Source organism: Chlorocebus sabaeus, chromosome 13 (genome assembly GCF_047675955.1).
Source record: "Chlorocebus sabaeus isolate Y175 chromosome 13, mChlSab1.0.hap1, whole genome shotgun sequence".
In the NCBI taxonomy this organism is placed as follows: Eukaryota; Metazoa; Chordata; class Mammalia; order Primates; family Cercopithecidae; genus Chlorocebus; species Chlorocebus sabaeus.
The window spans coordinates 68,457,869-68,485,042 of NC_132916.1; the positions used below are offsets into that span (position 1 = coordinate 68,457,869).

Below are 27,174 nucleotides of genomic sequence, written 5' to 3' on the forward strand. Positions count from 1 at the left end.
ACCCCTCTCTATTCTGATGAGAGTTACTGAGAGCAAGATTTGTCAATGAACCATGTCACTTCCTTCATGAGTATCCCTCCAGCCTGTTTAAATTAACCGGAAAGGTTTACATCCTACTTTATAATTAGTCCTCTAGTAATCAAAAAATGAAGGAAGCATGCAAAAAACTTGGTGAATTTTCAAATACTGAGTTTAAGGTTTAACCTTGACTGTATGAGAGATTTTACAGTGACTGTTTAATAAGATTCAGAGAAACTGTCATGGTAGCTCATGCTGGTAATCCCAGCTACTTGGGAGGCTGAGGCGGGAGAATCACTTGAGTCCTGGAGATCAAGACAAGCTTGGGCAACACAGGGAGAGCCCATCTCTGCAAAATAAAAGGAAAGGTTCAGAGGAACAGTCATGTTGGCTTCCTTCTACCTCTCACCCTTGTCCTCTAACTTCACTAAAAGTACAATTTTGAACATGGAAAACGTAAAGAAGTCAGTTTCTGATGTCAAAAATGAATTCAATTCCCTAACTGGTAGCACTAGTTGAACAATATGCTTAATAAGACAAAACTATCAAATATTCCCTTCAAGGAAATGTCATTTTTGCATATTTAATGAAGACTGGAGCATTCATTAGCTTTGGGATGTATTATATCCAATTTTTTAATCTTTGAAAAATACCTTAAAAATATAGCATAAACACTGTACAGGAAGAGTTGACAAAAATGTTTTAAGAATTATATTTTTGTTTGTATTAACAATGTCAATATCACTAACAATATCATCAATTTTTATCAACAATATCAACAATTTTATTTTCACTATCACGTCACCTTGTAAAGCTCTGGTTTAAATCACAGGAACCACAGTGTGGCTTTTGTTTATTATGTATTTTGACAATCCACAAGCCTTATCCAACTCATGTGAGGTAATTCTTTGAACCTAAGTATGCATTTTTAAGGATATGAAAGGATATATATTTTGTGAAGCAATTAAAAACCTACAGTACTTTCGTAGGAAGAAATTTAAATTATAACCAAATTTGTTTGGCACAAAATGAAAGGATATTAACTCATTGTTTCTTATCTTGTGGGTGATTACAGTTTATGTTCACTCGTTGTCTAATCACCTTCTTTCTTTCTTATGCATTAAAGTTATTATTTCAGAAGAACATAGAAACTTTTCCCTGTTCAGAGAAGGAAAACTGATGGAGAATTTAGCCTGTTCAACTAACAAATACAGATGTTGCAAATATTGAATACTGATATTTTATTCACCATAAAAATAGTCTTAGTTGTAAGAAGTCTATTTGAATTTTAAAATAAATATATTTCATACCTATCATGGATTAAAAATTTTTTTTTCATTGAACCCAGGAGGCAGAGGTTGCAGTGAGCCAAGATCGCACCACTGCACTCTAGCCTGGGTGACAGAGCGAGACTCTGTCTCAAAAAATAAAATAAAATAAAAACAAAAATAAATAAATAAACAAATAGAAGAAGCTTTCCTTTTTCAACCTTTTAGTCAAGCCTTTATACAGCATTATTTTCCTTCAAAAGAGTTCATAATAGCACTTTCTAAAACATAATCTTTCATAAGCATCGGTATCCAAGAAGCGAAATGTATGCTCATTGATCGAACAGATGATGAGCTAAAGGAAGCAACAGAGAGAAGTTCCTCAAGTAAGCAACAACCAGCAAAACCTGAAGGGGTGTTTATTTCTTTAAAAATTTTGGACATTTTTCTTTAAATCCCATCTGCTGGGCAGCATAAAATTGTACTACTTGGTGAATCACTAGAGAAAGAGAAGACTTTGGAAAGGCAAAGTCACAAGAAAATAAATAATTTCCACCCACAGTACATCATAACCTCATTTAGAACATTCTGGTTTGAAAGCAAAGTCCAAGGAAATGCTTACATTCTGCTTCTATGGAAACCAAGGAAGACAAATCAAATATTTTGGTTGGATTTGAGTGGAAATCAGCAGCTCAGACATGCATCGGATGGTTCTAATTTGCTCTTTTAATATGTCTCAGATTTTCACATGAAGAGCAGATCCAGAAGTAAATTTTCATCTGAATTCTGGTAAATTGTGCTTATAAGCCCATGAGATGATCAACAATAGAGGGCTTTCATTAGAATATGGGCATTCCTGTGGTTTTTTTAAGAATACAACAAGACATCAGGAAGCAAAAACGTTTAAAATTAGTAAAGCAAACCAGTCCTACAAAAAAAGTGTGTGTGTGTGTGTGTGTGTGTGTGTGTGTGTGTATAAGATGATCAACCTTTCTACAAAATCTTTCGATAACTTTTTAACAATGTTGGTGAAGTGTTTGATCATTATTTGTTAGAATCACATGATTGTGGCCTGATATACTTTTCTGATTATAAAATCATCTATAGTAACTGTCATCATGACCTTCCTCCTTTAATAAACAGAAAAGAATGAAGAAGAGGAACAAGAAGCAAAAATGGAACTTAAACGCAGACTCAGCAGAAAGGTAATGAAGTTGTGACTATTAATGAGCATACGTGTTTTGAGATATATTTTGTTTTTTTAAAAAAAAATACTAATCCTCTCTCTGTATGTAAATCAGATGTTTAGAAATAATTATTCCTATTAGTCTATAAGCATAGACAACAAAATCACCAGCCTGGGCAACATGGTGAAACCCTATCTCTACAAAAAATACAAAAATTAGCTGGCATGGTGGCACATGCCTGTAGTTCCAGCTACTCAGGAGGCTGAGGTGGGGAAATTGCTTCAGCCTGGGAGGTGGAGGTTGCTATGACCTGATATCGTGCCATTGCACTCCAGGCTGGGAGACAGAATGAGACTCTGTCTCAAAAAAAGTAACTAAATAAAATAAATAAATATAATGCACGTGCTATAAATGATGTTTATAATTGCATGTTGTGTTAATTTTGAAAAATTAACAAGGGTTTTAAATTGCATTTACTCTATGAAAATATGTACTCTGTGTGAAAATTTTTAAAGATACAAAAAAAGAAAATCGTATGTCTTTCATTCAGAGATAGCCATTATTAATATTTCAATGCATATATTTCTATTTTTAAAAATTGTTTTGAGTCAGGTGCAGTGTCTTGCACCCATAGTCCCAGCTACTTGGAAGCTGAGTCAGGAGGATTGCTTGAGCCCAGTAGGTCAAGACCAGCCTGGAGTGAGGCCTTGTTTCAAAAAAAAAAAAGAATTAATTAAAAATTAATCTTGATCTCGCTTGATTAGAGCAATGATAAAAGAAAAAGAAAAAAGAAGTGGAAAAATTTTTAATTATAATAAAAATTATTTCTTAAAATGCTCACACTTTCCATTTAGTGTTGGAAATATTAAACAAATAAATATTTCGTTAATCCTGAACATTTCCCACTATTCCACATCACAACTGGGTAAGTAATTTATTAAGTGAACTTGATATCCACCCTGCCTGCTACAGTGCTACCCAGATTGACAAATGTCTTACCTGCCAAACTCAGACAATTGTTGCCACTTATTTATGAATGTATAAATCTGATGTTAGAGCCATCACTTTTTTCTGTGTTAAAAAAATAATAGCCTTTGAAAAAATCAAGCACCATCAGAGTTTATATTTCATTATAAATCCTTCTAATAATTCTTCAGGCATACCCTATGCACCTAAAAATGGATAAAGTGACTAAAATGTGACATCTCCATGAAGTGTGACCTGACCCACATGTTTGTAGGCTGGAATCGGGGAGTCTTCAACAAAAGCATTCCAAGGCAGATGGAGGTGGCAATGCTTCATTCCCACAGAAAAGCTATGGGACTATGTCGAAAGTGGTTCTGTTTTTCAAGGAAAAAGATCCTTTATTTATCCATTGTATTAGTCCATTTTCACACTGCTGATAAAGACATACCTGAGACTGGGAAGAAAAAGAGATTTAATTGGACTTGTAGTTCCACATGACTGGTGAGGCCTCAGAATCATGGCAGGAGGCGAAAGGCGCACTTCTAACGTGGCAGCGGCAAGAGAAAATGAGGAGGAAGCAAAACGGGAAACTCCTGATAAACATATCAGGTCTTGTGAGACATTTTGACTATCACAAGAATAGAATGGGAAAGACCAAGCCCCATGATCCAATTACCTTCTCCTGGGTCCCTCCCACAACACGGGAGAATTCTGGGAGATACAATTCAAGTTCAGATTTGGGTGGGGACACAGCCAAACCATATCATTCTGCCCCTGGCCCCTCCAAATCTCACGTCCTCACATTTCGAAACTAATCATGCCTTCCCAACAGTCCACCAAAGTCTTAACTCATTTCAGCGTTAACCCAAAAGTCCACAATCCAAAATCTCATCTGAGACAAGGTAAATCCCTTCCACCCATAAGCCTGTAAAATCAAAAGCAAGTTAATTACTTCCTAGATAAAATGGGGGTACAGGTATTGGGTAAATACAGCTGTTCCAAATAGGAGCTGTTCCAAATTGACCAAAACAAAGGGGTTGCAGGGCCCATGGAAAGTCTGAAATCCAGTGGGGCAGCCAAATTTTTAAGCTCCAAAATTATCCTTTGAATCCAGGTTTCACATCCAAGTCACACTAATGCAAGAGGTGGGTTCCCATGGTCTTGGGCAGCTCCACCCCGTGGCTTTGCACGGTACAGCCTCCCTCTTGGCTGCTTTCACAGGCTAGCGTTGAGTGTCTGCAGCTTTTCTAGATGCATGGTACATGCTGTCAGCAGATCTACCATTCTGGGGTCTGAAGGACAATGACCCTCTTTGCACAGCTCGACTAGGCAGTGCCCCAGTAGGGACTCTGTGTGGGGATTCCAAACCCACATTTCCCTTCTGCACTGCCTAGCAGAGGTTCACCATGAGGCCCCCCTAACCCTGCCCATGGCAAACTTTGGCCTGGACATTCAGGCATTTCCATACCTCTTCTGAAATCTAGGCAGAGGTTCCCAAACCTCAATTCCTGACTTCTGTTCACCTGCAAGCTCAACACCATGTGGAAGCTGCCAAGGCTTAGGGCTTCCACTCTCTGAAGCCGCAGCCCGAGCTCTACATTTGCCCCTTTCAGTCACAGGTAGAGTGGCTGGGGCACAGGGCACCAAGTCCCTAGACTGAACACAGCACAAGACCTGGGGCCCTGCCCACAAAACCACTTTTTCCACCTGGGCCTTGAGGCCTGTGATGGGAGGAGCTGTCATGAAGGTCTCTGACATGGCCTGGAGACATTTTCCCCCATGGTCTTCAGGATTAACATTAGCCTCCTTGCTACTTATGCAAATTTCTGCAGTCAGCTTGAATTTCTCCTCAAAAAATGTTTTTTTCCTACTGCATCTTCAGGCCGCAAATTTTCTGAACTTTTATGCTCTATTTCCCTTTGAAAATGGAATGCTTTTAACAGCACCCAAGTCACCTTTTGAATGCTTTGCTGTTTAGAAATTTCTTCTGCCAGATACCCTAAATCATCTCTCTCAAGTTCAAAGTTTTACAAATCTCTAGGGCAGGGGCAAAATGCCACCATTCTCTTTGCTGAAACATAATAAGAGTCACCTTTGCCCCAGTTCTCAACCAGTTCCTCATCTCCATCTGAGACCACCTCAGCCTGGACCTTATTGTCCATATTGCTATCAACATTTTTGTCAAAGCCATTCAACAAGTCTCTAGGAGGTTCCAAACTTTCCCATGTTTTTCTATCTTCCTCTGAGCCTTCCAAACTGTTCCAACATCTGCCTGTTACCCAGTTCCAAAGTTGATTCCACAGTTTTGAATATCTTTTTAGGAACACCCCACTCCTGGTACCACTTTACTGTATTAGTCTGTTTTCTTGCTGCTGATAAAGACATACCCTAGACTGGGAAGAAAAAGAGGTTTAACTGGACTTACAGTTCCATATGGCTGTGGAGGCCTCAGAATCCTGACAGGAGACAAAAGGCATTTCTTAGATGGTGGCAGCAAGATAAAATGAGGAGAAAGCAAAAGCAGAAACCCCTGATAAACCCATCAGATCTCAGGAGACTCATTCACTGTCATGAGAATAGCATGGGAAAGACCAGCCCTCATGATTCAATTACCTTCCCCTGGGTCCCTCCCACAACATGTGGGAATTCTGGAGATACAATTCAAGTTGAGATTTGGGTGAGGACACAGCCAAACTGTATCATTTTTTTTTTCTCAAAGCTCATTAATGTCAAATAATGATCAAACTGAAAGACTACTGACTCAGTTTCTAGGGATGACTGTAGTCTTCAATGGCCCTTAAGTTACCATCTGTAGACAAGCAATCACCCCTCCTCATTGCCCTGGGCACTCTTGTGATACACATGATCTTTCTCAATCCAGCTGGGCCCCTCCATGAGGCAGCAGTGCCTGCCCTTACCCTCTGCACCCACTTGCTTCCACCATACATAGCTCCATGGTGTAGGTGCAGGTCAGCCCATAGCATTTGGTAGCTACCCCATGACTGGGACAGTCCTGAGGACAAGACTGGATGGAGAATTTCTAACCTATGTTGCCACTGGTCACTTTCCTTCTAGCCAGTTCTTGGGAGCAAGGGCCTCTCTACCTCCTTATTTCCACTTGCCCCAAAGTGGCAGCAAGAAGATAGCAATATAGATTGGACAGCAACTAGACTATAACAGGTCACTTAGATTATTCTCTCTCTTGTCCATTGCCTACCAGGGCTCTATGAAGATAGAGGGAGCCATAGTTGGCACATCCCTGCTCAAGTGGGCTCAAGGTATGGGCCTAGGCCTTCTAAAAGTCCTTGAGTGCTTTGAATGTTAGAATATTGGCTTAGTTCAGAAGGAAACTGAGGCCCAGGAAAGGGCTGTTAATGACTACAGAATGTAGACCCAGTGCAAAATAAGGAGTATCTCTGGACAGGTGTTGTGGCTTATGCCTGTAACCCCAGCACTTTGGGAGACTGGGATGGAAGAATTGCTTGAGCCCAAGAGTTCAAGACCATCCTGGGCAATGTAGAGAGACCCCCCATTCTGTTCAAATAAAAAAATAAATAAGCAGTATCTCCAAAGAGGACCACTTAGATGATGGGTAGTCTGGCTGTATACAGAGTATATATGAGAGAGAAAATATATGAAAATGTGCCTTATGACTACAATAGAGGTCTAAGTCTACCTCTCTGGAGATAACTGTGATACCGCCCAACTGAGAAAAACCAAAATGGGAGTGAACCTCTGTCACAGAGAGTAGATAATGCCTGTTTACCAGGGGGCCAGCTTTCTTTCACCTGTCAGAATCTTATTTTTCGGTTTGAGAAAGGAACCAGAGAGAAAAGCAATGTAATTACAAATTTGAATCTGGCAAAGACCACAAGGAGGAGGGACCCAAGTTGTTAGAAGTATCTTGAAGGTTGGAGTTGATTTTAAGCAGTGATGGTCTCAAGGAAGTACAGTTCTCCATCAACTCTCCCCTCCCCATTCCTGTACATTGGTTTTTCTGGCCAAGGGCATGTATCCTATTGGGGCCTTGTCCTTATTATAAATATCTTAAGGACAGCTGTGCTGTAGGCATACCCTTTATTGGACCCTTTCTATGTCATAACTTTTTTTTTTTTAAGACAGAGTCTTGCTGTGTCACCCAGGCTGGCGTGCAGTGGCACGATCTTGGCTCCGCCTCCTGGGTTCACACCGTTCTCCTGCCTCAGCCTCCCGAGTAGCTGGGACTACAGGTGACTGCCACCACGCCCAGCTAATTTTTTTTTGTATTTTTAGTAGAGATAGGGTTTCACTGTGTTAGCCAGGATGGTCTCGATCTCCTGACCTCGTGATCCACCCGCCTCGGCCTCCCAAAGTGCTGGGATTACAGGCATGAGCCATGGCGCCTGGCCTGTATGTCATAACTTTGTACATTTCTGAGTGTATGGGTTTAATATTATAGGAACAGGCTTTTATTCCCATTTCTAAAAGTTTTTTAGAAAAACTTTTAGAAGTTTTGCCTTGATAATTCAATCCATGGCTTTTGCCTTGATAATTCAATCACCAAACCAGCCATTCTGTATCTGGGTTACTATTGTGTCTGTGCATTGCATATTCCTTGCGTTAGGGATGATAGACCTTTATCACAGTGCCAGGCAAGTTGGGGAAAATAGCATAATGCAGGTGGTTGCCAAAGACTGTGACCTATCTGAAACAATGATTTTTTATAGTCTCAAAAATTAGGGCACACGGCTTTCTAGTTCTCATTAGAAATTCCCAAGATGCTGTTGCCTTTTTTTTTTTTTTTTTTTTTTTTTGATGCCTGAAAGTGACCTTATTTAACCATAACTTTGAAGTGTTCTCTATAGAATACTTGCCACCATGAGGCTGTAAGCGGTTTACTGAACTCTGCCTTTTTCTTTGTCCTCCTGCAGCTCAGCCTGAGACCCACAGTGGCAGAGCTACAAGCTCGAAGGATCCTGCGATTTAACGAGTATGTAGAAGTCACAGATTCTCCTGACTATGACCGCCGAGCAGACAAGCCCTGGGCCAGGTTAACACCTGCAGACAAGGCAAGAATCCCAGTGGATTTCGTGTTGATTGTGTTGCTTTTCTGGAAGCTTCAATATCCACATTCCCCCTACTTAAGTCATCCTAGGGGATGAGATCTTACCAAATATTACAACGGTTTTCTGCCTCTGATTATTTAAGCCAGTTAAAGTGATACGTTTAGTGATATCAATGTAGTTCTTTCAACTAAGTCTCAGAGAAAAGTAGTTCTTATTTACCATAAAACCCACCTGCTTTCATACCTGGATGGGGAGGGCTTTCTCACATCCAGGATTTACCCTTACTCTTAGAAAATATAACTTATACCACTTACCATTTTAAAGGGATATGTTAACAATAGAAAGGTCTGATCTTTGTCAAGACTGGCACACTTTTAACAGAAATGGCAAGACAGCAAATAGTTTAGGCTATGTGGGCCATACAATCTTTATTGCAACTGCCCAGTCCTGCCATTGTAGCATGAAAACAGCCACAGACAATGCGTAATTGAATGGATATGTATATGTTCCAATAAAACTTTATCTACAAAAACAGATGGTGGGCCAAATTTGGCCTGCAGGTCAGGCTTACCAACCCCTACTCTAAATCATTGCACACAGTTCCTAAAAAATGAAAAATACAGTGGGTTCTATCAATGCAGAAAGACTTTTATCTTATAAGTACTATTGTTCCATAGGCAAAGATTCTTGCCAACCATTTGTTTTTAAATTGTTCTAATTTTTCTCTCTTAGCAAAATCTGGTATTGAATAAACTCATGCTATACCCAGTTTTTTTTTTTAATCGTAAGTACTTTTGCTTAAACATGCCATGTCTTAATGCTAAAACTAGGCATTTAATCACACTCTGTGCTGACCCTTTTTAATAGGAAGCTTCATTATTTAAAGTACCTACTGTGCATCAAGCACATACTGGAGATACAGATTCAGAAATCCTTAGCTCATAAGTAGGAATGAAAAGTAAGAGGAATAAGATCACAAAGGAAGAATGTTCAGAACAAGAGTAGAGGAGAAGGAGGCTGAGAAAAGCACTCCAGGAACGTTTTAGGAAGAAGCAGCAGAAAAATATTGAGAAGAAATGTCTGTGAGGTGGGGAAAGAGGAGAAGCTCGTAGCACAGCAGCTTGGAAGTACTGTCAGGGAGGACGGCCATGTGTGTGCAGTGACATGGTGAGAGGGAGCATTTTGGTGGCCTGATGGATGGAAGCCTGTGATGGAGACAACGAGGATCAAACACAATCCTGAGAATTAGGGCTCTGAAGGGTAGCAGTATAATAAGGCAGTCGTTCAACGTATGGCTGGTGATTGTGAAGGTTAATAAGCTTGGGTACGTAAATTTGGAAAACAAGATACGGTATCAAGGGAGTGATTTTTTTTTTAATTTATGGGAAATACTTGAACAATTTTTTATGCTGTGAAGGGGTCAAAAGAAAGGGAGAGGTTGAACATATAGGAGGAAAAGTCAGTGACTGATAGAGTGGGAAAAAAATCACTGGAGTAGCAGGGCAGTACTTATGTCGAAGAGGCAAGGAGCAGACCCTTGAGGACGGGAGGGAGAGCACAGGCTGAGGAAGCTAGGAAGTCATATTTCATTGTGCATTTACTTTGCCTCTCACTCATTATGAGTGAGGTTGAGCAAATTTTCATATGCCTATTGGGCATTTGGATTCCACTCCACTGAAGTGCCTTTTGCCCATTTTCTTTTGGGTTGTCAATTTTTTCTAATTCATAGGAGTTCTTCATATATTTCAGTTATATATGTTGCAAATATTGATTTAACAAGATTCTTAAACTTAATACAGTCAAATTTGTCAACCTTTTTCTTTATGGTTTATGATTTTGTTTCTGGTTTTAAACATTCTTTGCATACCAAAATGATAGATATATTCTCATATACTGTCTTCTAAAGTGTTTATAGTTTTGCTTTTCACATTTAACTTTTTGGTTTGCCTGGAGTTGTTTTTTGGGGAAGGTATAAGATATGCTTTCAGTTTTCTTGGTCATCTGTATCATATGTTTGTTTTCTATGTCATTATTTGCTCTTTTTTCTTCTTCCCCTTAATTTTTTGGGCTTTATTGGCTGTTCTGTTCTAACCTAAGATAGACTTTCCAGATTATTAATTTTCATCCTTCCTTCCTTTCTGATAGAAGCACTGAGGGTTAGAAATGACTCTGTGTGTCAGTGATTTGCAACCTTGGCTACACATTGGAATCACCTATAGATCTTTAAGAATGTGGATGTCTGGGTCCCCTCTCCAGAGATGCTGATCTCATTGGTCTGGGATGTGGCCTTTATATTGGGATTTGTAGTAATTATGTCTCATATGTCCTTGAAAACAATATGTGTCCTACAGTTTGAGGGTGTGCAAATTTCCCTTTAAATCAGTCTTGTTAGTTCTATTCAGATTTCTGTAGCCTTAGTTATTTTTTTGTCTATTTGATCTGTCAGGTAACAAATAAGACGTGTTAAATCTCCCACTTTTTGGATTTTTTTGTACTTCTCCTTATAATTCTGTCAATTTTGCTTCATTTATTGTGAGGTGTGTCATTAGATATATATGTTTAGAATGCATACATTTTCCTGATGAAAACTTTGTTATATTTAAAAATATAACTTTTAAACTAGATTATCAAAATGAGTTATTTTAGACTACCTTCATGAATTGAAGCAGCAAACCTCTGTGATGTTTAGCTCATGGCTTTGAATTTTCAGTGTACATTTCATCCCTCCCTGCCTATCCCCTTACTTACTGTCTCACACGTCCATGTGAAGAGGCCTGACATTCCTGTCTTATATTAATAAGAAAAATGAAACAAAATAGTGGTGAAGTGTTGGGGCAGCGAAAATTTTTGGGGGTGGTATGGAGAGATAATGGGCAATGTTTCTCAGAGCTGCTTCAAGCAGGATTAGGGGAGGCGTGGGAACCTACAGTGGGAGAGATTCAACTGAAGAAAGATTTTGGGGTGAGGGGTGACATTGTGGGGTTGTTAGAAGGAGCATTTGTCATATAGCATGATTGGTGATGGCCTGGATGCAATTTTGTGTGGACTGAGTAACTAAATGAAAGATACAAGGTCCGAATAAGAGAAGGAGAAAAACAGGTATTAAAGGACTAAGAATTGGGAGTACCCAGTCCAAGTGAAAGCAAAGAGAGTCTGGGATGAAGGGTGCAAGGAATAGTAAAGAAAGTATGTTTGAGATCCAGAACAGAATAATGGGTTATGGAGGGGTTGTGGAGGGAGGTATTGAGAATAGGAGAGTATATGTGTTTGGCACCATGGGGTGGATAGGCAAAACAATTTGGTTGATAAGGCGCAGATCCTGAACTAACCTGTAAGACTTGTCTGGTTTTTGGACAGGTAAAATGGGGGAATTGTAAGGAGAGTTTATATGTTTTAGAAGCCCATGCTCTATGAGGCGAGTGATAACAGTCTTTAATCCTTTTAAAGCATGCTGTGGGATGGGATACTGGTGTTGAGCGAGGTAAGAGTGATAGGTTTTAATGGAATGGTAAGGGGTGCATCATTTGTCGCCAAGGAGGGAGTAGAGGTATCCTATACACTTGTGGATTCAGGTGGGGAGATACAAGGAGAGGATGCGAAGGAGGTTTTGAACTAGGGGAAAAGGTGGCAATGAGGTATGGCTGTAGCCCAGGAATAGTCAGGGAAGCAGATAATTTAGTTAAAATGTGTCGATCTAATAAGGGAACTGGGCAGATGGGAATAACTAAAAAGGAGTGCTTAAAAGTGTATTGTCTAAGTTGGCACCAGAGTTGGGGAGTTTTAAGAGGTTTAGAAGCCTGGCCATCAATACCCACAACAGCTGTGGAGGCAAAGGAAAAAGGTCTTTGTAAAGAAGGTCATGTGGAGTTGGTAGCCTCCGTATTAACTAAGAAGGGGACGGACTGTAACTACACTGTAAGAGTTACCCAAAGCGTCTGTGATGGTCCAGGAGGCTTCCAAGGCAGTCGGGCAGTGTCAGTCTTCAGCCGCTAAGCCGAGAAGATTTGGGAAGCAGTCATTCAGAACCTTGGGCCACTTGGGCAGTCCAATTTCCAGCGGGGTCCTGCACAGATGGGACACGGGTTAAGAGGAATCCCAGGCTGCGGGCATTCCTTGGCCCAGTAGCCAGATTTCCAGCACTTGAAGCAACATCCTGGGGGAGGAAGACCTGAAGGAATGCCTGACCTCTGTGGCTTAGGCGTTTTGAAGTTTTTGTGTGCTGGAGATATGGCTGGGGTTTCTCTCACAGCGGAGGCAAGTAATTGCAACTCTTCTCTATTATTGTACACATGGAAGGTGAGGTTAATTAGGTCCTGTTGTGGGGTTTGAGGGCTGGAATCTAATTTTTGGAGCTTTTTCTAATGTCGGGAATTTACTGGGTGATAAAATGCATGTTAAGAATAAGGCGGCCTTCTAGCCCCTCTGGGTCTAGGGCGGTAAAGCGTCTAAGGGTTGCTGCTAAGCAGGCTGTGAACGGGGCTAGGTTCTTTACCTTGGGTAATTTCTTTAAGTTTGCCATAATTAACAGTTTTGTAAGCTGCCTTTTAAGCCCTTCACCTAGGCAGGAAACCATGTAATCTCGCCTAGCTATACCTGATAGTTCCGCTGGAGATCTTCTCGGGGAGCTGCTCTAATGCCTTCCTGGAGGTCTGGCTCATGAAGCCGGCGGTTATCGGCGTGAGGTTGGGCTAGAGAAAAAAATCTTTCCCATTCATCTGGGGAGAGGGTAGAAGTTAGGATGACATTTAAGTCACTCCAGGTTAAATTGTAGGACAGAGTTAGATATCGGAATTCCTGTATATGTTTAGTGGGGTCTGATGAGAAAGAGCCTAAACGCTGGCTGATTTGGGAAAGGTCTGATAGAGAAAAAGGCACATGGACCCCGAATGTACCCTGACTATGCCTTCAGCTCCAGCCACCTCTCTAAGAGGAAATTGTTGGGCAGGTTGGGGAGGGCTAGTCTTGGAACGAAACTGTAAGCCAGACCGGGTGCGAGGAGGGGAGGAGATAGAAAGATTATAGGGTGGGGGAGCAGAGGCTGAGGAAGAATTGGGACCTGGCTTGGCCTAGCGAGGAGCAGCCTGGGGAGAAGGGGAGAGGTCAGATGAGTCCATAGAAAAGAAGGATTCAGAGAACTCAGAGCTTGGAGTGGAGACTGAAGGAAGAGACAGGAGAGAAAGAAGAAAGATTTGGGATGAGTCTCATTGGGAGCAGAGACTAGGGAGGGACGAATGTGTAAAAGAATGCCTGGACATCGGGCACTTCAGACCATTTGCCCCATTTTTCAACAAAAATTATCTAGATCTTGTAGGACAGACAAATCGAAAGTGCCATTCTCTGATCACTTGGAACTAGTGTTGAGTTTGTACTGGGGCCAAGCAGTATTGCAGAAGAAAATAAGATGCTTAGATTTTAGGTCAGGCTAGAGTTGAAGAGGTTTTAAGTTCTTGAGAACACAGGCTAAGGGAGAAGAAGGAGGAATGGAGGGTGGAAGGTTGCCATAGTGAAAGAGGCAAGTTTAAAAAGAAGGGTAGAGGGCTGCAACGTGGGTGAGTAGCCAAAGCAGGCGTCCCCGCAATTGACTTGCCAACAAGGGAATGTGGGTGAATGTTCAAGGCAGGCGTCCCCGCGGAGATCAGACACCAGTGGAATGTGGGTGAATAATCAGAGAGGCGTCCCCACAATGGTTAAACACCAAGAGAAAGCTGCCTTCCCGAGTCCGTGACCGGCGCCAGAGAGTTGGGTTCACGGATAAAATGTGTCCCCTTTATCTCTACCAGAAAATGAAAAGAATTGAAATTAACAGAAGGGAGAGATTGAAGGGTGGCGCCAAGATTGAAAGGAGATAGAGGTTGAGAGATAGTGAGAGGGGCTGGAGAAGAGAGTAAAAAGAGGCCGCTTACCCGATTTAAAATTGGTGAGATGTTCCTTGGGCTGGTTGGTGTGAGGACCTGAGGTCGTTGGTGGATCTCTTCACGGAGTGAGGGTGAGGACAGGGTACTGGTCTCCCGAAGGAGTCCCGCTGACCCGGGTCTTTGGCACCGAATGTCTCACACGTCCGTGTGAAGAGACCACCAAACAGGCTTTGTGCGAGCACTATGGCTGTTTATTTCACCTGGGTGCGGGCAGGCTGAGTCTGAAAGGAGAGTCAGCAAAGGGTGGTGGGATTATCATTAGTTCCTATAGGTTTTGGGATAGGCGGTGGAGTTAAGAGCAATGTTTTGGGGGCAGGGGGTGGATCTCACAAAGTACATTCTCAAGGATGGGGAGAATTACAAAGAACCTTCTTAAGGGTGGGGGAGATTATAAAGAATCTTCCTAAGGGTGGGGGAGATTACAAAGTACATTGCTGAGTTAGGTTGGGGCAGAAATAAATCACAATGGTGGAATGTCATCAATTAAGGCTATTTTCACTTTTTTTGTGGATCTTCAGTTGCTTCAAGCCATCTGGAGATATGATGACTTAACTTGGGCTCAGAGGCCTGACACTAAGCACCAGCTTGCAATTTTTTGTTTGTCCTTGGAGGGTCAGATATTCTAGCTTACCCTTACACTGAGGATATGCCATTTGGTCACCAATTTATGGAGAGAGAATTATTTATTAGATCTGGGTGGGTTTTGTGTGTCTTCTGTATTTCACCAAATCATAAAGATGCCTGCTCAAATTCACTAGATTTAACACAAGTGCCCTCAAGGTCACAGCCAGTTTCATTGCTCACTTACCTTATTTCTCTGGCCATGATCTTCTTTTACTCATTCTTGTCGAAGTATTTTTTACTCTTTTCCCAGCTGTTTAGTACATTTAAAACGGTTTTTAGATGCTATTTTTAGCATTTTAATTGTTTTTCAATAGAAGAGTTAGTCAAGACATCTGGGATGCCATTTTGCTAGAAATAGTACTGCATTCTGAACTTGGTGCAAGGTTTCTTCCATCCTCCTTTCCTTTCAATTGTGGGTTTTTGGTCATTCACCTCTCGTTTTGTGGCTCCTAGTTGACCCTGCTCTAGTCACTGTTTCTGTGCAGTGACCTTCCCCAAAACTTAGTGATTGAAAACAGCAACTATTTTATATCTTACAGATTTTGTAGGTTGGAGATTTAGTCAGAGCTCAGCTAGGTGATTCTTCTGCTCTTCATGAGGTTGACTAAGGTCACTCAATGTTATTCAGCTGACAAATAGGCTACTTTGGAGGCTCCAAGACAGCCTCTCTAACATGTCTGGTGTCTTGGTAGGGATGGCTCAGAGGCAGGGCTCAACTCTGGCTCCTAGTCGACCAAAGTTACCTATACATGACCTCTTCAGCATGGTAGCCTGAGTCATCAGTCTTCTTACATGGTGGCTGAGCAAATGTCCCAAGAGAACCAGGTAAAAGCTATATGGCCTTGCGTGATCTGGCTTTGGAAGGCATCCAGTCTCACTTCTACTATATTCTGTTAGTTACAGGCAAGTCATAAGACCAGCTCAAGCTTCAAGGAAAGGGGAATTAATTAGCTCCACTTCTTGACAGGGGAGTGACGAGATTACAATTGTGGCCAAATTTGGAAAATATAATTTTCCACACCCACCATTCCCAGCTATCTTATTATTCAAACGCAAAACTTCAGAAAGGCAGGTAGGGCCAGATAAATGAGTAAAGGTCACTGCAGTTGCCAAGTATGCAAGCAGGGAGAGTCTAAATGACAAACCACCCTCATATGGAAACTAAATTGTCCAAACCCTAGAAATGATTCTTTTTAACTCTTGTTCTTTTGTTGGAAGGTAAAGCTCATTCCTCTCTAGCTGTAACAGAGAGGATTTTCTTTTTTTTAAATTTTATGTTGAAACAAAAATGGGATTTTGTTCTGGACTTCTAGGCTGCAGGGGAAAGGTACATGGCCAGGTTTTCTGCCACAGGCTTTGTTTCTGTTCATGAGTGCTTTGAAGGCACATGACTTTGGCATTTCCCTTGCAGATCTGATCCCCAGAGCATAGCTACAGCCCCTTTCTCCTCATGGGCCTCATTTTCTCCCTCTGACAGTATCTCTCACATTTCTCCTGAGACTTTTTAAAGTCTAAAAGGCAGCATTTTTAGAAGTGGATTTTTATTGTGTATGTGTGTGTATCTCTACAAGAAAATTAAGAGGTAGAATTTCTTTTAAATAGAAAAAATATTGGCCAGGCACGGTGGCTCATGCCTATAATCCTAGCACTTTGGGAGGCCGAGGTGGGCAGATTTCTTGAGCTCAGGAGTTTGAGACCAGCCTGAGCAATGTGATGGAACCCTGTCTCTACTAAAAAATACAAAAAATTTGCCGGGAGTGGTGGCACGTGCCTGTAGTCCCAGCTACTCAGGAAGCTGAGGTGGGAGAATTGCTTGAGCCCAGGAGCAGGAGGCTGCAGAGAGCCATGCCACTGCACTCCAACCTGTGCAGCAGAGCCAGACCTTGTCTCAAAATAAATAAATAAATAAATAATATGGTACACTTTTTAAAGATAAAAAATAGAAAAATGCAACAATTTAAGATGTTTATGTGTAGTATATTATATATACACAAGTGATGAATATTCATTGAGCCATATCTGAATATTAAAAAATGCAAAAATAAGAAAAGAAACACTTTAATGCCCAGTACTTTTAAGAATTTCTAAAAGTACCATTTCCTACCTAACACCAAAAAAAATTGTTCCTTCTAGTTGTTGAAAGATACATGTGATGAAATTGTACTTACTGCCCAGAGATCCTAAAACTCTCATCTTAGTGTATATTTTATTTTAGAATGAAAATGACACATGCTAATCACCATTATTAACCAGCGTTTCTGGTTTTTGTTGCTTTTTACCTTAAAGCATTTTGTAATATATTATTTATTTTATATATATATATTTAGATCAGATTTAAAATAACATATTGTATTAAGTTAATTCATGTAAAAATTGTAATTTAACTATTATGTTTAAAAATGAATTTTATTTTTAACTTTCGATGTCTATGTCCCATTTTAAAAAACTATTCAAGATAAATATTTCCACTTCTGCTTTAAAAAATAAACAATCAGGCCAGGTGCAGTGGCTCATGCCTGTAATCCAAGCACTTTGAGAGGGTGAGTTGGGTGGATCTCTTGAGGTCAGGAGTTGAAGACCAGCCTGACCAACATGGTGAAACCCCATCTCTCCTAAATATACAAAAATTAGCTGTGCGTGGTGGCTCCTGCCTGTAGTCCCAGCTACTTGGGAGACTGAAGCAGGAGAATCACTTGAACTCAGGAGGCAGAAGTTGCCGTGAGCTGAGATTGTACCACTGCACTCCAGCCTGGGCAACAAAGCGAGACTCCATCTCAAAAACAAAACAAAACCAACCAACCAACCAAACAAAAAATGAGCTTCCTGTCAGCCTAAAGGAGCGTCTTTTTTCTTTCTCTTATCTTAGTGCCATTTTCTTAGCCCCATTAAGCTGCCACCTTGCATTTTAAAGAGTAGTAACCAATCAGTCAATAATTAAGCAATGTCTCTCCTTTCTGTGAAGGAGGAAGGCCCTTGCTGGGTGTGGTGGGGAATCTCTGAAATCTGGTAGTCTGGTTAAATGGCTCATGTTGGGAAAGAGAAATGATGGGAGAAATGCCTTATTAATTGTGAACTTGATTGAGCTTTATTCACCTTTAACATAAAATTTTCAGGTCAGGGCACAATGACTCACACTTGTAATGTCAGCACTTTGGGAGGCCAAGGTGGGAGGGTCACTTGAGGCCAGGAGTTAAAGACCAGCCTGAGCAACATAGCAAGACCCTCTCTCTACAAAAACTAAAAGACTTAGCCAGATGTGGTAGCACACCCCTGTGTTCCTAGCTACTTGGGAGGCTGAGGCAGGAGGATCCCTTGAGTCCGGGAGTTCAAGACTGCAGTGAGCTATGATTGCGCCACTGCACTGCAGCCTGGGCAACAGAATGAGACCCTGTCTCTAAAACAAAAGTAAACAAAATAAAATTGTCAATTTTAGAATATATGTACTTAGAGTACTAGAAATACATGTACAGTAAAATAGAGATGGCCTGGTTTCCTGCACTGAGGTTGATAAATGAGCTGGCCCTTCAGTGGCAGACAGGTGAGGTCAGAGAAGGCCATCAAATTGGCCTGAAGACCTAGGCTTGCCTGCTGGTAACCATCTCCTTAGAGTAGAGCTTGGAAGCTCCATGGAGGAGAGAAGGGCAGTCTTCAGAGCTGGGCACTTCTAGGATGGATTGATTCTTGACTTGGCCACTTGGTAGTTGTTTGACCTTGGCCAAGTCGTTTAACCTAGGCTTACTTACTAGTAAAATAAAGCCAATTATATCTATCTTGATAATTAGGTAGAATATCTCTATAATTCCTGCTCATCAATAAATGGTAGCTCTTACCAATATTATACTCATGGTCAGGGATGAGAAGCCAAGCTTTGTTCCCCATTGGTGATATTTTCATTGTTGATTCCTCAGTTTATGATCTAGTCTAAAACTATCCAGTGAAAGAGAGTGTAGAATTTTTTCAGATGAGCTGTGCTTTTGTCCAACTCAGTAATCACTTACTAAAAACCTTACTATGTAGTAAATATCATCCTAGATACTGGGGATTTGAAGTTGAATAACACATACTGTCTTTCCAGGAACACAGTGTCTAAACAGGTCCTAAGAAAGCCTGAGATTTTTGTTCTCCCTAAGCTATTCTTTGCCCTGTCCATCGCTGCCCTAGCAGCAGAAGGGCAACACTTACCTCCTTGTGGCATTGAACTTGATTGATGAGTAGTCCAGAAATCGTCTCCACATCCCATCATAATTTTACCCAAGAAATAAAGGATATCAAAATGGCAATTCTAGTTAATTCTGGCCCCACAGCTCATGCTATTTGGGAAGGCAGCAAGGTCTGCATTTTCTTTTTCTCTTTCTTTCTTTCTCTTTCTTTCTTTCTTTCTTTCTTTCTTTCTTTCTTTCTTTCTTTCTTTCTTTAATTATACTTTAAGTTCTGGGTTACATGTACAAAACGTGCAGGTTTGTTACGTAGGTATACACGTGCCATGGTGGTTTGCTGCACCCATCAACCCATCACCCACATTAGGTATTTCTCCTAATGTTATCCCTCCCCTAGTCCCCCACTCCCCACAGGCCCCAGTGTGTGATGTTCCCCTCCCTGTGTCCATATGTTCTTATTGTTCAACTCCCACTTATGAGTGAGAACATGCAGTGTTTGGTTTTCTGATCTTGTGATAGTTTGCTGAGAATGATGGTTTCCAGCTTCATCCATGTCCCTGCGAAGGACATCAACTTATCCTTTTTAATGGCTGCATAGTATTCCATGGTGTATATGTGCCACATTTTCTTAATCCAGTCTATCATTGATGGACATATGGGTTGGTTCCATGTCTTTGCTATTGTGAATAGTGCTGCAATAAACATACGTATGCATGTGTCTTTATCGTAGAATGATTTATAATCCTTTAGGTCTATGTCCAGTAATGGGATTGCTGGGTCAAATGGTATTTCTAGTATTAGATCCTTGAAGAATCACCACACTGTCTTCCACAATGGTTGAACTAATTTACACTCCCACCAACAGTGTAAAAGCATTCATATTTTCCACAACCTCTCCAGCGTCTGTTGTTTCCTGACTTTTTAATGATTGCCATTCTAACCGGCATGAAATGGTATCTCATTGTGGTTTTGATTTGCATTTCTTTCATGACCAGTGTTGATGAGCATTTTTGCATATGTCTGTTGGCTGCATAAATGTCTTCATTTGAGAAGTTTCTGTTCATATCCTTAGCCCATTTTTTGATGGGGTTGTCTGCTTTTTTTCTTGTAAATTTGTTTAAGTTCTTTGTAGATTCTGGATATTAGCCCTCTGTCAGATGGATAGATTGCAAAAATTTTTCCCATTCTGTAGGTTGCCTATTCACTCTGTTCACTCTTTTGCTGTGCAGGAACTGTTTTGTTTAATTAGATCCCTTTTGTCAATTTTGGCTTTTGTTGCCATTGCTTTTGGTGTTTTAGTCATGAAGTCTTTGCCCATGTCTATGTCCTGAATGGTATTGCCCAGGTTTTCTTCTAGGATTTTTATGGTCCTAGATCTTACATTTAAATATTTGATCTATCTTGAGTTGATTTTTGTATAAGGTATAAGGAAGGTGTCCAGTTCCAGTTTTCTGCATATGGCCACCAGTTTTCCCAACACCATTTATTAAATAGGGAATCTTCCCCATTGCTTGTGTGTGTCAGGTTTGTCAAAGATCAGATGGTGGTAGATGTGTGGTGTTATTTCTGAGGACTCTGTTCTGTTCCATTGATCCATATGTTTTGGTACCAGTACCATGCTGTTTTGGTTACTGTAGCCTTGTAAAGTTTGCAGTCAGGTAGCAAGGTGCCTCCAGCTTTGTTCTTCTTGCCCAGGATTGTCTTGGATATGCGAGCTCTTTTTTGGTTCCATATGAAGTTTAAAGTAGTTTTTTCCAATTCTGTGAAGAAAGTCAGTGGTTGCTTGATGGGGATGTCTTTGAATCTGTAAATTACTTTGGGCAGTAAGGCCATTTTCAGTACATTGATTCTTCCTATCCATGAGCATGGAATGTTTTTCCATTTGGTTGTGTCCTCTCTGATTTCCTTGAGCAGTGGTTTGTAGTTCTCCTTGAAGAAGTCTTTCACATCCCTGTAAGTTATATTCCTACGTATTTTATTCTCTTTGTAGCAATTGTGAATGGGAGTTCACTCATGATTTGGCTCTCTGTTTATCTGTTATTGGTGTATAAGAATGCTTGTGATTTTTGCACATTGATTTTGTATCCTTAGACTGCTGAAGTTGCTTATCAGCTTAAGGAGATTTGGGGCTGAGACGATGGGGTTTTCCAAATATACAGTCATGTCATCTGCAAACAGAGAAAATTTGGCTCTGTTGCTTTAATAATTTGATATTTAATAATTTATCAAATTTATCAAATAAAAAGGTCAAATTTAATAATTTGACCTTTATTGCTTTCTCTTGACTGATTGCCCTGGCCAGAACTTCCAATACTGTGTTTAATAGGAGTGGTGAGAGAGGGTATCCTTGTCTAATGCTGGTTTTCACAGGGAATGCTTCCAGTTTTTGTCTATTCAGTATGATATTGGCTGTGTGTTTGTCATAAACAGCTCTTATTAGTTTGAGATACATTCCATCAATACCTAGTTTAGCATGAAGGGCTGTTGAATTTTATCAAAGACCTTTTCTGCATCTATTGAGATAATCATGTGGTTTTTGTCATTGGTTCTGTTTTTGTGATGGATTACGTTTATTAATTTGTGTATGTTGAACCAGCCTTGCATCCCAGAAATGAAGCCTACTTGATCATGGTGGATCAGCTTTCTGATGTGCTGCTGGATTTGGTTTGCCAGTATTTGATTGAGGATTTTTGCATTGATGTTCATCAGGGATATTGGCCTAAAATTATCTTTTTTTGTTGTGTCTCTGCCAGGCTTTGGTATCAGGATGATGCTGGCCTCATAAAATGAGTTAGGGAGGACTCCCTCTTTTTCTATTGATTGGGATTGTTTCAGAAGGAATGGTATCAGCTGCTCTTTGTAACTCTGGTAGATTTCGGCTGTGAATCTGTCTGGTCCTGGACTTTTTTTGGTTGGTAGGCTATTAATTATTGCCTCAATTTCAGAACTTGTTATTGGTCTGTTCATAGATTCAACTTCTTCCTGGTTTAGTCTTGGGAGGGTGTATGTGCTCAGGAATTCATCCATTTCTTCTAGATTTTCTAGTTTATTGATTTAGAGATTTTTATAGTATCCTCTGATGGTAGTTTGTGTTTCTGTGGGATCAGTGGTGATGTCCCCTTTATCATTTTTTATTGCATCTATTTGATTCTTTTCTTCTTTATTAGTCTCGCTAGCAGTCTATCTATTTTGTTGATATTTTCAAATAACCAGTTCCTGGATTCATTGATTTTTTTTGAAGGGTTTTTTATGTCTCTTATCTCCTTCAGTTCTGCTCTGATCTTAGTTATTTCTTGTCTTCTGCAAGCTTTTGAATTTGTTTGCTCTTGCTTCTCTAGTTCTTTTAATTGTGATGCTTGGGTGTTGATTTTAGATCTCTTTTGCTTTCTCTTGTGGGCATTTAATGCTGTAAATTTCCCGCTACACAGTGCTTTAGCTGTGTCCCAGAGATATGGTACATTGTGTCTTTGTTCTCATCGGTTTCAAAGAACATCTTTATTTCTGCCTTCATTTCGTTATTTATCGAATAGTCATTCAGGAGCAGGTTGTTCAGTTTCCATGTAGTTGTGTGGTTTTGAGGGAGATTCTTAATCCTGAGTTCTAATTTGATTGCACTGTGGTCTGAGAGACAGTTTGTTTTGATTTCTGTTCCTTTACATTTGCTGAGGAGTGTTTTACTTCCAATTATGTGGTCAATTTTAGAATAAGTGCAATGTGGTGCTAAAAAGAATGTATATTCTGTTGATTTGGGGTGGAGAATACTGTAGATGTCTATTACATCCATTTGGTCCAGAGCTGAGTTCGAGTCCTGGATATCATTGTTAATTTTCTGTCTTGTTGATCTTTCCAGTATTGACAGTGGAGTGTTAAAGTCTCCCATTATTATTGTGTGGGCATCTAAGTTTCTTTGTAGGTCTCTAAGAACTTACTTTATGAATCTGGTGCTCCTGTATTGGGTGCATATATATTTAGAATAGTTAACTCTTTTTGTTGAATTGATCCCTTTACCATTATATAATGGCCTTCTTTGTCTCTTTTGATCTTTGTTCATTTAAAGTCTGTTTTATCAGAGACCGTGATTGCAAGCCCTGCATTTTTTGCTTTCCATTTCCTTGGTAGGTCTTCTCCATCCCTATATTTTGAGCCTATGTGTGTCTTCGCACGTGAGATGGGTCTCCTGAATACAGCACACTGATGGGTCTAGACTCTTTATCCAGTTTGCCAGTCTGTGCCTTTTAATGGGGGCATTTCACCCATTTACATTTAAGGTTAATATTGTTATGTTTGAATTTGATCCTGTCATTATGATGTTAGCTGGTTATTTTGCCCATTAGTTGATGCACTTTCTTTATAGCATCGAAGGCCTTTACAGTTTGGCATATCTTTGCAGTGGCTGGTACCGGTTGTTCCTTTCCATGTTTAGTGCTTCCTTCAGGAGCTCTTGTAAGGCAGGCCTGGTGATGACAAAATGTCTCAGCATTTGCTTGTCTGTAAAGGATTTTATTTCTCCTTCGCTTATAAAGCTTAGTTTGGCTGGATATGAAATTTTGGGTTGAAAATTCTTTTCTTTAAGAATGGTTGAATATTGGCCCCCCACTCTCTTCTGGCTGGTAGGGTATCTGCCAAGAGATCCGCTATGAGTCTGAATGGGCTTCTCTTTGTGGGTAACTCGACCTTTCTCTCTGGCTGCCCTTGACATTGTTTCCTTCATTTTAACCTTGGTCAGTCTGACAGTTATGTGTCTTGAGGTTGCTTTTCTTGAGGAGTATTTTTGTGGTGTTCTCTGTATTTCCTTAATTTGAATGTTGGCCTGTGTTGCTAGGTTGGGAAAGTTCTCCTGGATAATATCCTGAAGAGTGTTTTCTAACTTGGTTCCATTATCCCCGTCACTCTCAGGTACATCAATCAAACGTAGATTTGGTCTTTTCACATAGTCTTGTATTTATTGGAGGCTGTGTTCATTTCTTTTCACTCTTTATTCTCTAATCTTGTCTTCTCACTCTATTTCATTAATTTGATCTTCAATCACTGATATCCTTTTTTCCGCTTGATCGAATTGGCTATTGAAGCTTGTATATGCTTCATGAAGTACTCGTACTGTGGTTTTCAGCTCCATCAGGTCATTTAAGCTCTTCTCTACACTGGTTATTCTAGTTAGCCATTCATCCAACCTTTTTTCAAGGTCTTTAGCTTCCTTGCAATGGGTTAAAACATGCTCCTTTAGCTCGGAGAAGTTTGTTGTTACCGACCTTCTGAAGCCTACTCTGTCAACTCGTCAAACTCATTCTCTGTCTAATTTTGTTCCCTTGCTGGCGAGGAGTTGTGACCCTTTGGAGGAGAAGAGGTGCTCTGGTTTTTGGAATTTTCAGCCTTTCTGCTCTGGTTTCTTCCCATCTTTGTGGTTTTATGTACCTTTGGTCTTTGACGTTGGTGACCTACAGATGGGGTTTTGGTGTGGATGTCCCTTTTGTTGATGTTGATACTATTCCTTTCTGTTTGCTCATTTTCCTTCTAACAGACTGGCCCCTCAAGCTTCAGGTCTGTTGGAGTTTGCTGGAGGTCCACTCCAGGGTCTGAATTTTTGACAAATCACCTGTTGCTTCTTCCCAGCATAACCCCTGAGCTGACTGGGACTGATGAAGCAGACCTGTTACCACTCACCACTGGTCAATTTTAAACTTAGCTTCAGACATTTTTGTTTCCTTTTTCCTCTCTATAATTCTCATGATGCCAAAATTACTACATATTTGGTCTCAGTTGCTATCTCATAGAGTTTTGTTATTGTTATTTCTACTCTAGAAATACCTACCTAGTTTGGGCTCAATGGTTTCCCATTGGTGGTACCACCCAGCATCATTGGGGCTCTAATCCCCTATAATTTCAGCCCAGCTCTTTTTATCTCATGTCTTTCAACAAAATCAGTCCCAGACTGGGCGTGGTGACTCATGGCTGTAATCCCAACACTTTGGGTAGACTAAGGCAGGAGGATTGCTTGAGACCAGCCTGGGCAACACAGCAAATCCTCGTCTCTACAATTTTTTTTTTTTTTAAATTAGCCAGGTGTGGTGGCCACACACCTGTGGTCCCAGCTACTCAGAAGACTGAGGTGGGAGGGTGTCTTGAGCCTTGAAATTTGAGACTACAGTGAGCTGTGATCACACCACCTGCACTCCAGCCTGGGTGACAGAACAAGAACCTGTCTCAAAAAAAAAAAAAAAAAAAAAAAAAAAAAAAAAAAAAATTCAGTCCTATTTACATATATGTGAAGAATTATTAGGCCTAAAACCTGGTCTCTATTGCAAAGAAGAGAGTTAAGTTTATTATACATGTATTTGTCTAAAGTGTCTGAATTACTTTTTTTCCTCTTTAAACTCTCTCAGGAAATCGTACTCTTTATTCCAAGAGGAAGTATCTCTTGTAATAAAAATATGATCAATCTTCAGTGAATTTTAAAAATAAGCATTTTATCTCTTTAATTGCCTGTAGTCACATCTTTCTGGTATATTTTTTCAAACAACTCGTCCTTATAATTTCACATCACTTCCATTGCCACGTCATTCACAAAACTGACACATCTTTTCTAATTGTAAGCCCACACACACAACATGCAGATCTGAAGCAATTATCCTGATGACAGGGGCCCAGAAGCTCATTTTAGTGGAAAGACTGTAGGATGTGAGGTTAAAAGGCTTGTGTGTGAGCCCCATGTTTGTCACTTAACCCTCGTCCTGTTTAGAGAAAGAAAATGCACCTCACTGCCAGTGCTCATTTAATTTTACATAAACAAGCTCTTTGAGGCTGAAGCAAATCTGACAGATTTCCCATGTGAAAATAAACTAGGGGCCGATTGCGGTGGCTCACGCCTGTAGTCCCAGCACTTTGGGAGGCCGAAGTGGGTGGATCGCTTGACCCTGGGAGTTTGAAACCAGCCTGGCCAACGTTGTGAAATCCATCTCTACAGAAGATTAAAAAAAATTAACCAGGCATGATGGTGCGCACCTGTAGTCCCAGCCACTCAGGAGGCTGAGGTGGGAGGATTGTTTGAACCCAGGAGGCAGAGGTTGCAGTGAGCTGAGATCACGCCACTGCACTCCAACCTGAATGTCAGAGTGAGACCCTGTCAGAAATAAATAAATAAATTGCAAAAACTGTTCTTGGAGTTGTTTCTAAGTAGAACCAACATCAAAATCATCTATTTTGGAAAAATCAGATTCATCAAACAATTTTTTGGCCAGCAACTGTTTGAGAATGATGCTAACATCACACATAGAAACGCTGCGTTTTCTAGGATTTGACGTTTTCAGCAATCGAGAAGTACTGTATTTTGTAAATGGGAATACCACTACTAAAACCATAATGCTATAAATAGAATGATGTCTTCTGTTTCCAAAGTCTTTGCAAAAATAAAAGCAAGATATTTCATGGCAAACTTATCCTGAGGTAAACAACTGCAGCTGTTAGTGCTGCCAGGCAAGTATTCTCAGGGCAAACAGGAAAAGGGTTAATGTGCATCTCTCTCTAGCAAGTCATATGACGTCTCTAGGCCTCCATTGTATCAGCCGTAAGGTAAAAGCCTTGGAATAGTTCTCAGGTTATCAACTGCTTTTTAACAAATGACCCCAGAACTTAGTGGCTTTTAAAACAGCTATTTTGTTCTCAATTCTGTGAGTTGTGAGTTAGGAATTTGGGAAGGGCTCAGCCCAGCAGTTTGTTTGGGATCCCCGTGGCATCAGGTGAAATGCTGGGTTAGAGAATTCACTTCCAAGATAGCTTCTTCACTAATCGTTGGTGCCTTTTGCTCCTTGTCCTCTCTCTCTCTGTCTACCCAGTATCTTATCCTCCAGGGCCTTTTCCTGTATCTTGGGTTTCTCACAGCATGGTTTTCTGACAGTAGTCACTTTTTTTTACATGGCAGCTAACTTTCAAGTAGCAAGAAGCAAAAGGTGCCAGGCCAGTTGGGCTTCATCAGACTGGCACGTATCACCTCTACTGTG

General features: G+C 40.6%; 1 protein-coding gene across 8 annotated transcripts in view; it reads left to right on the forward strand.

Moving 5' to 3' along the window:
* PHACTR2 (phosphatase and actin regulator 2) overlaps nucleotides 1-27,174 on the forward strand; it is a 301,180-nt gene that overhangs the window by 247,784 nt on the left and 26,222 nt on the right. For all 8 annotated transcript variants that reach the window (XM_073022540.1, XM_008006801.3, XM_073022541.1 and 5 more), the window contains 2 exons: nucleotides 2,430-2,491; nucleotides 8,350-8,487. In XM_073022540.1, coding sequence (XP_072878641.1) covers nucleotides 2,430-2,491; nucleotides 8,350-8,487 — 200 coding nt within the window. The remainder of the gene's footprint in view (nucleotides 1-2,429; nucleotides 2,492-8,349; nucleotides 8,488-27,174) is intronic.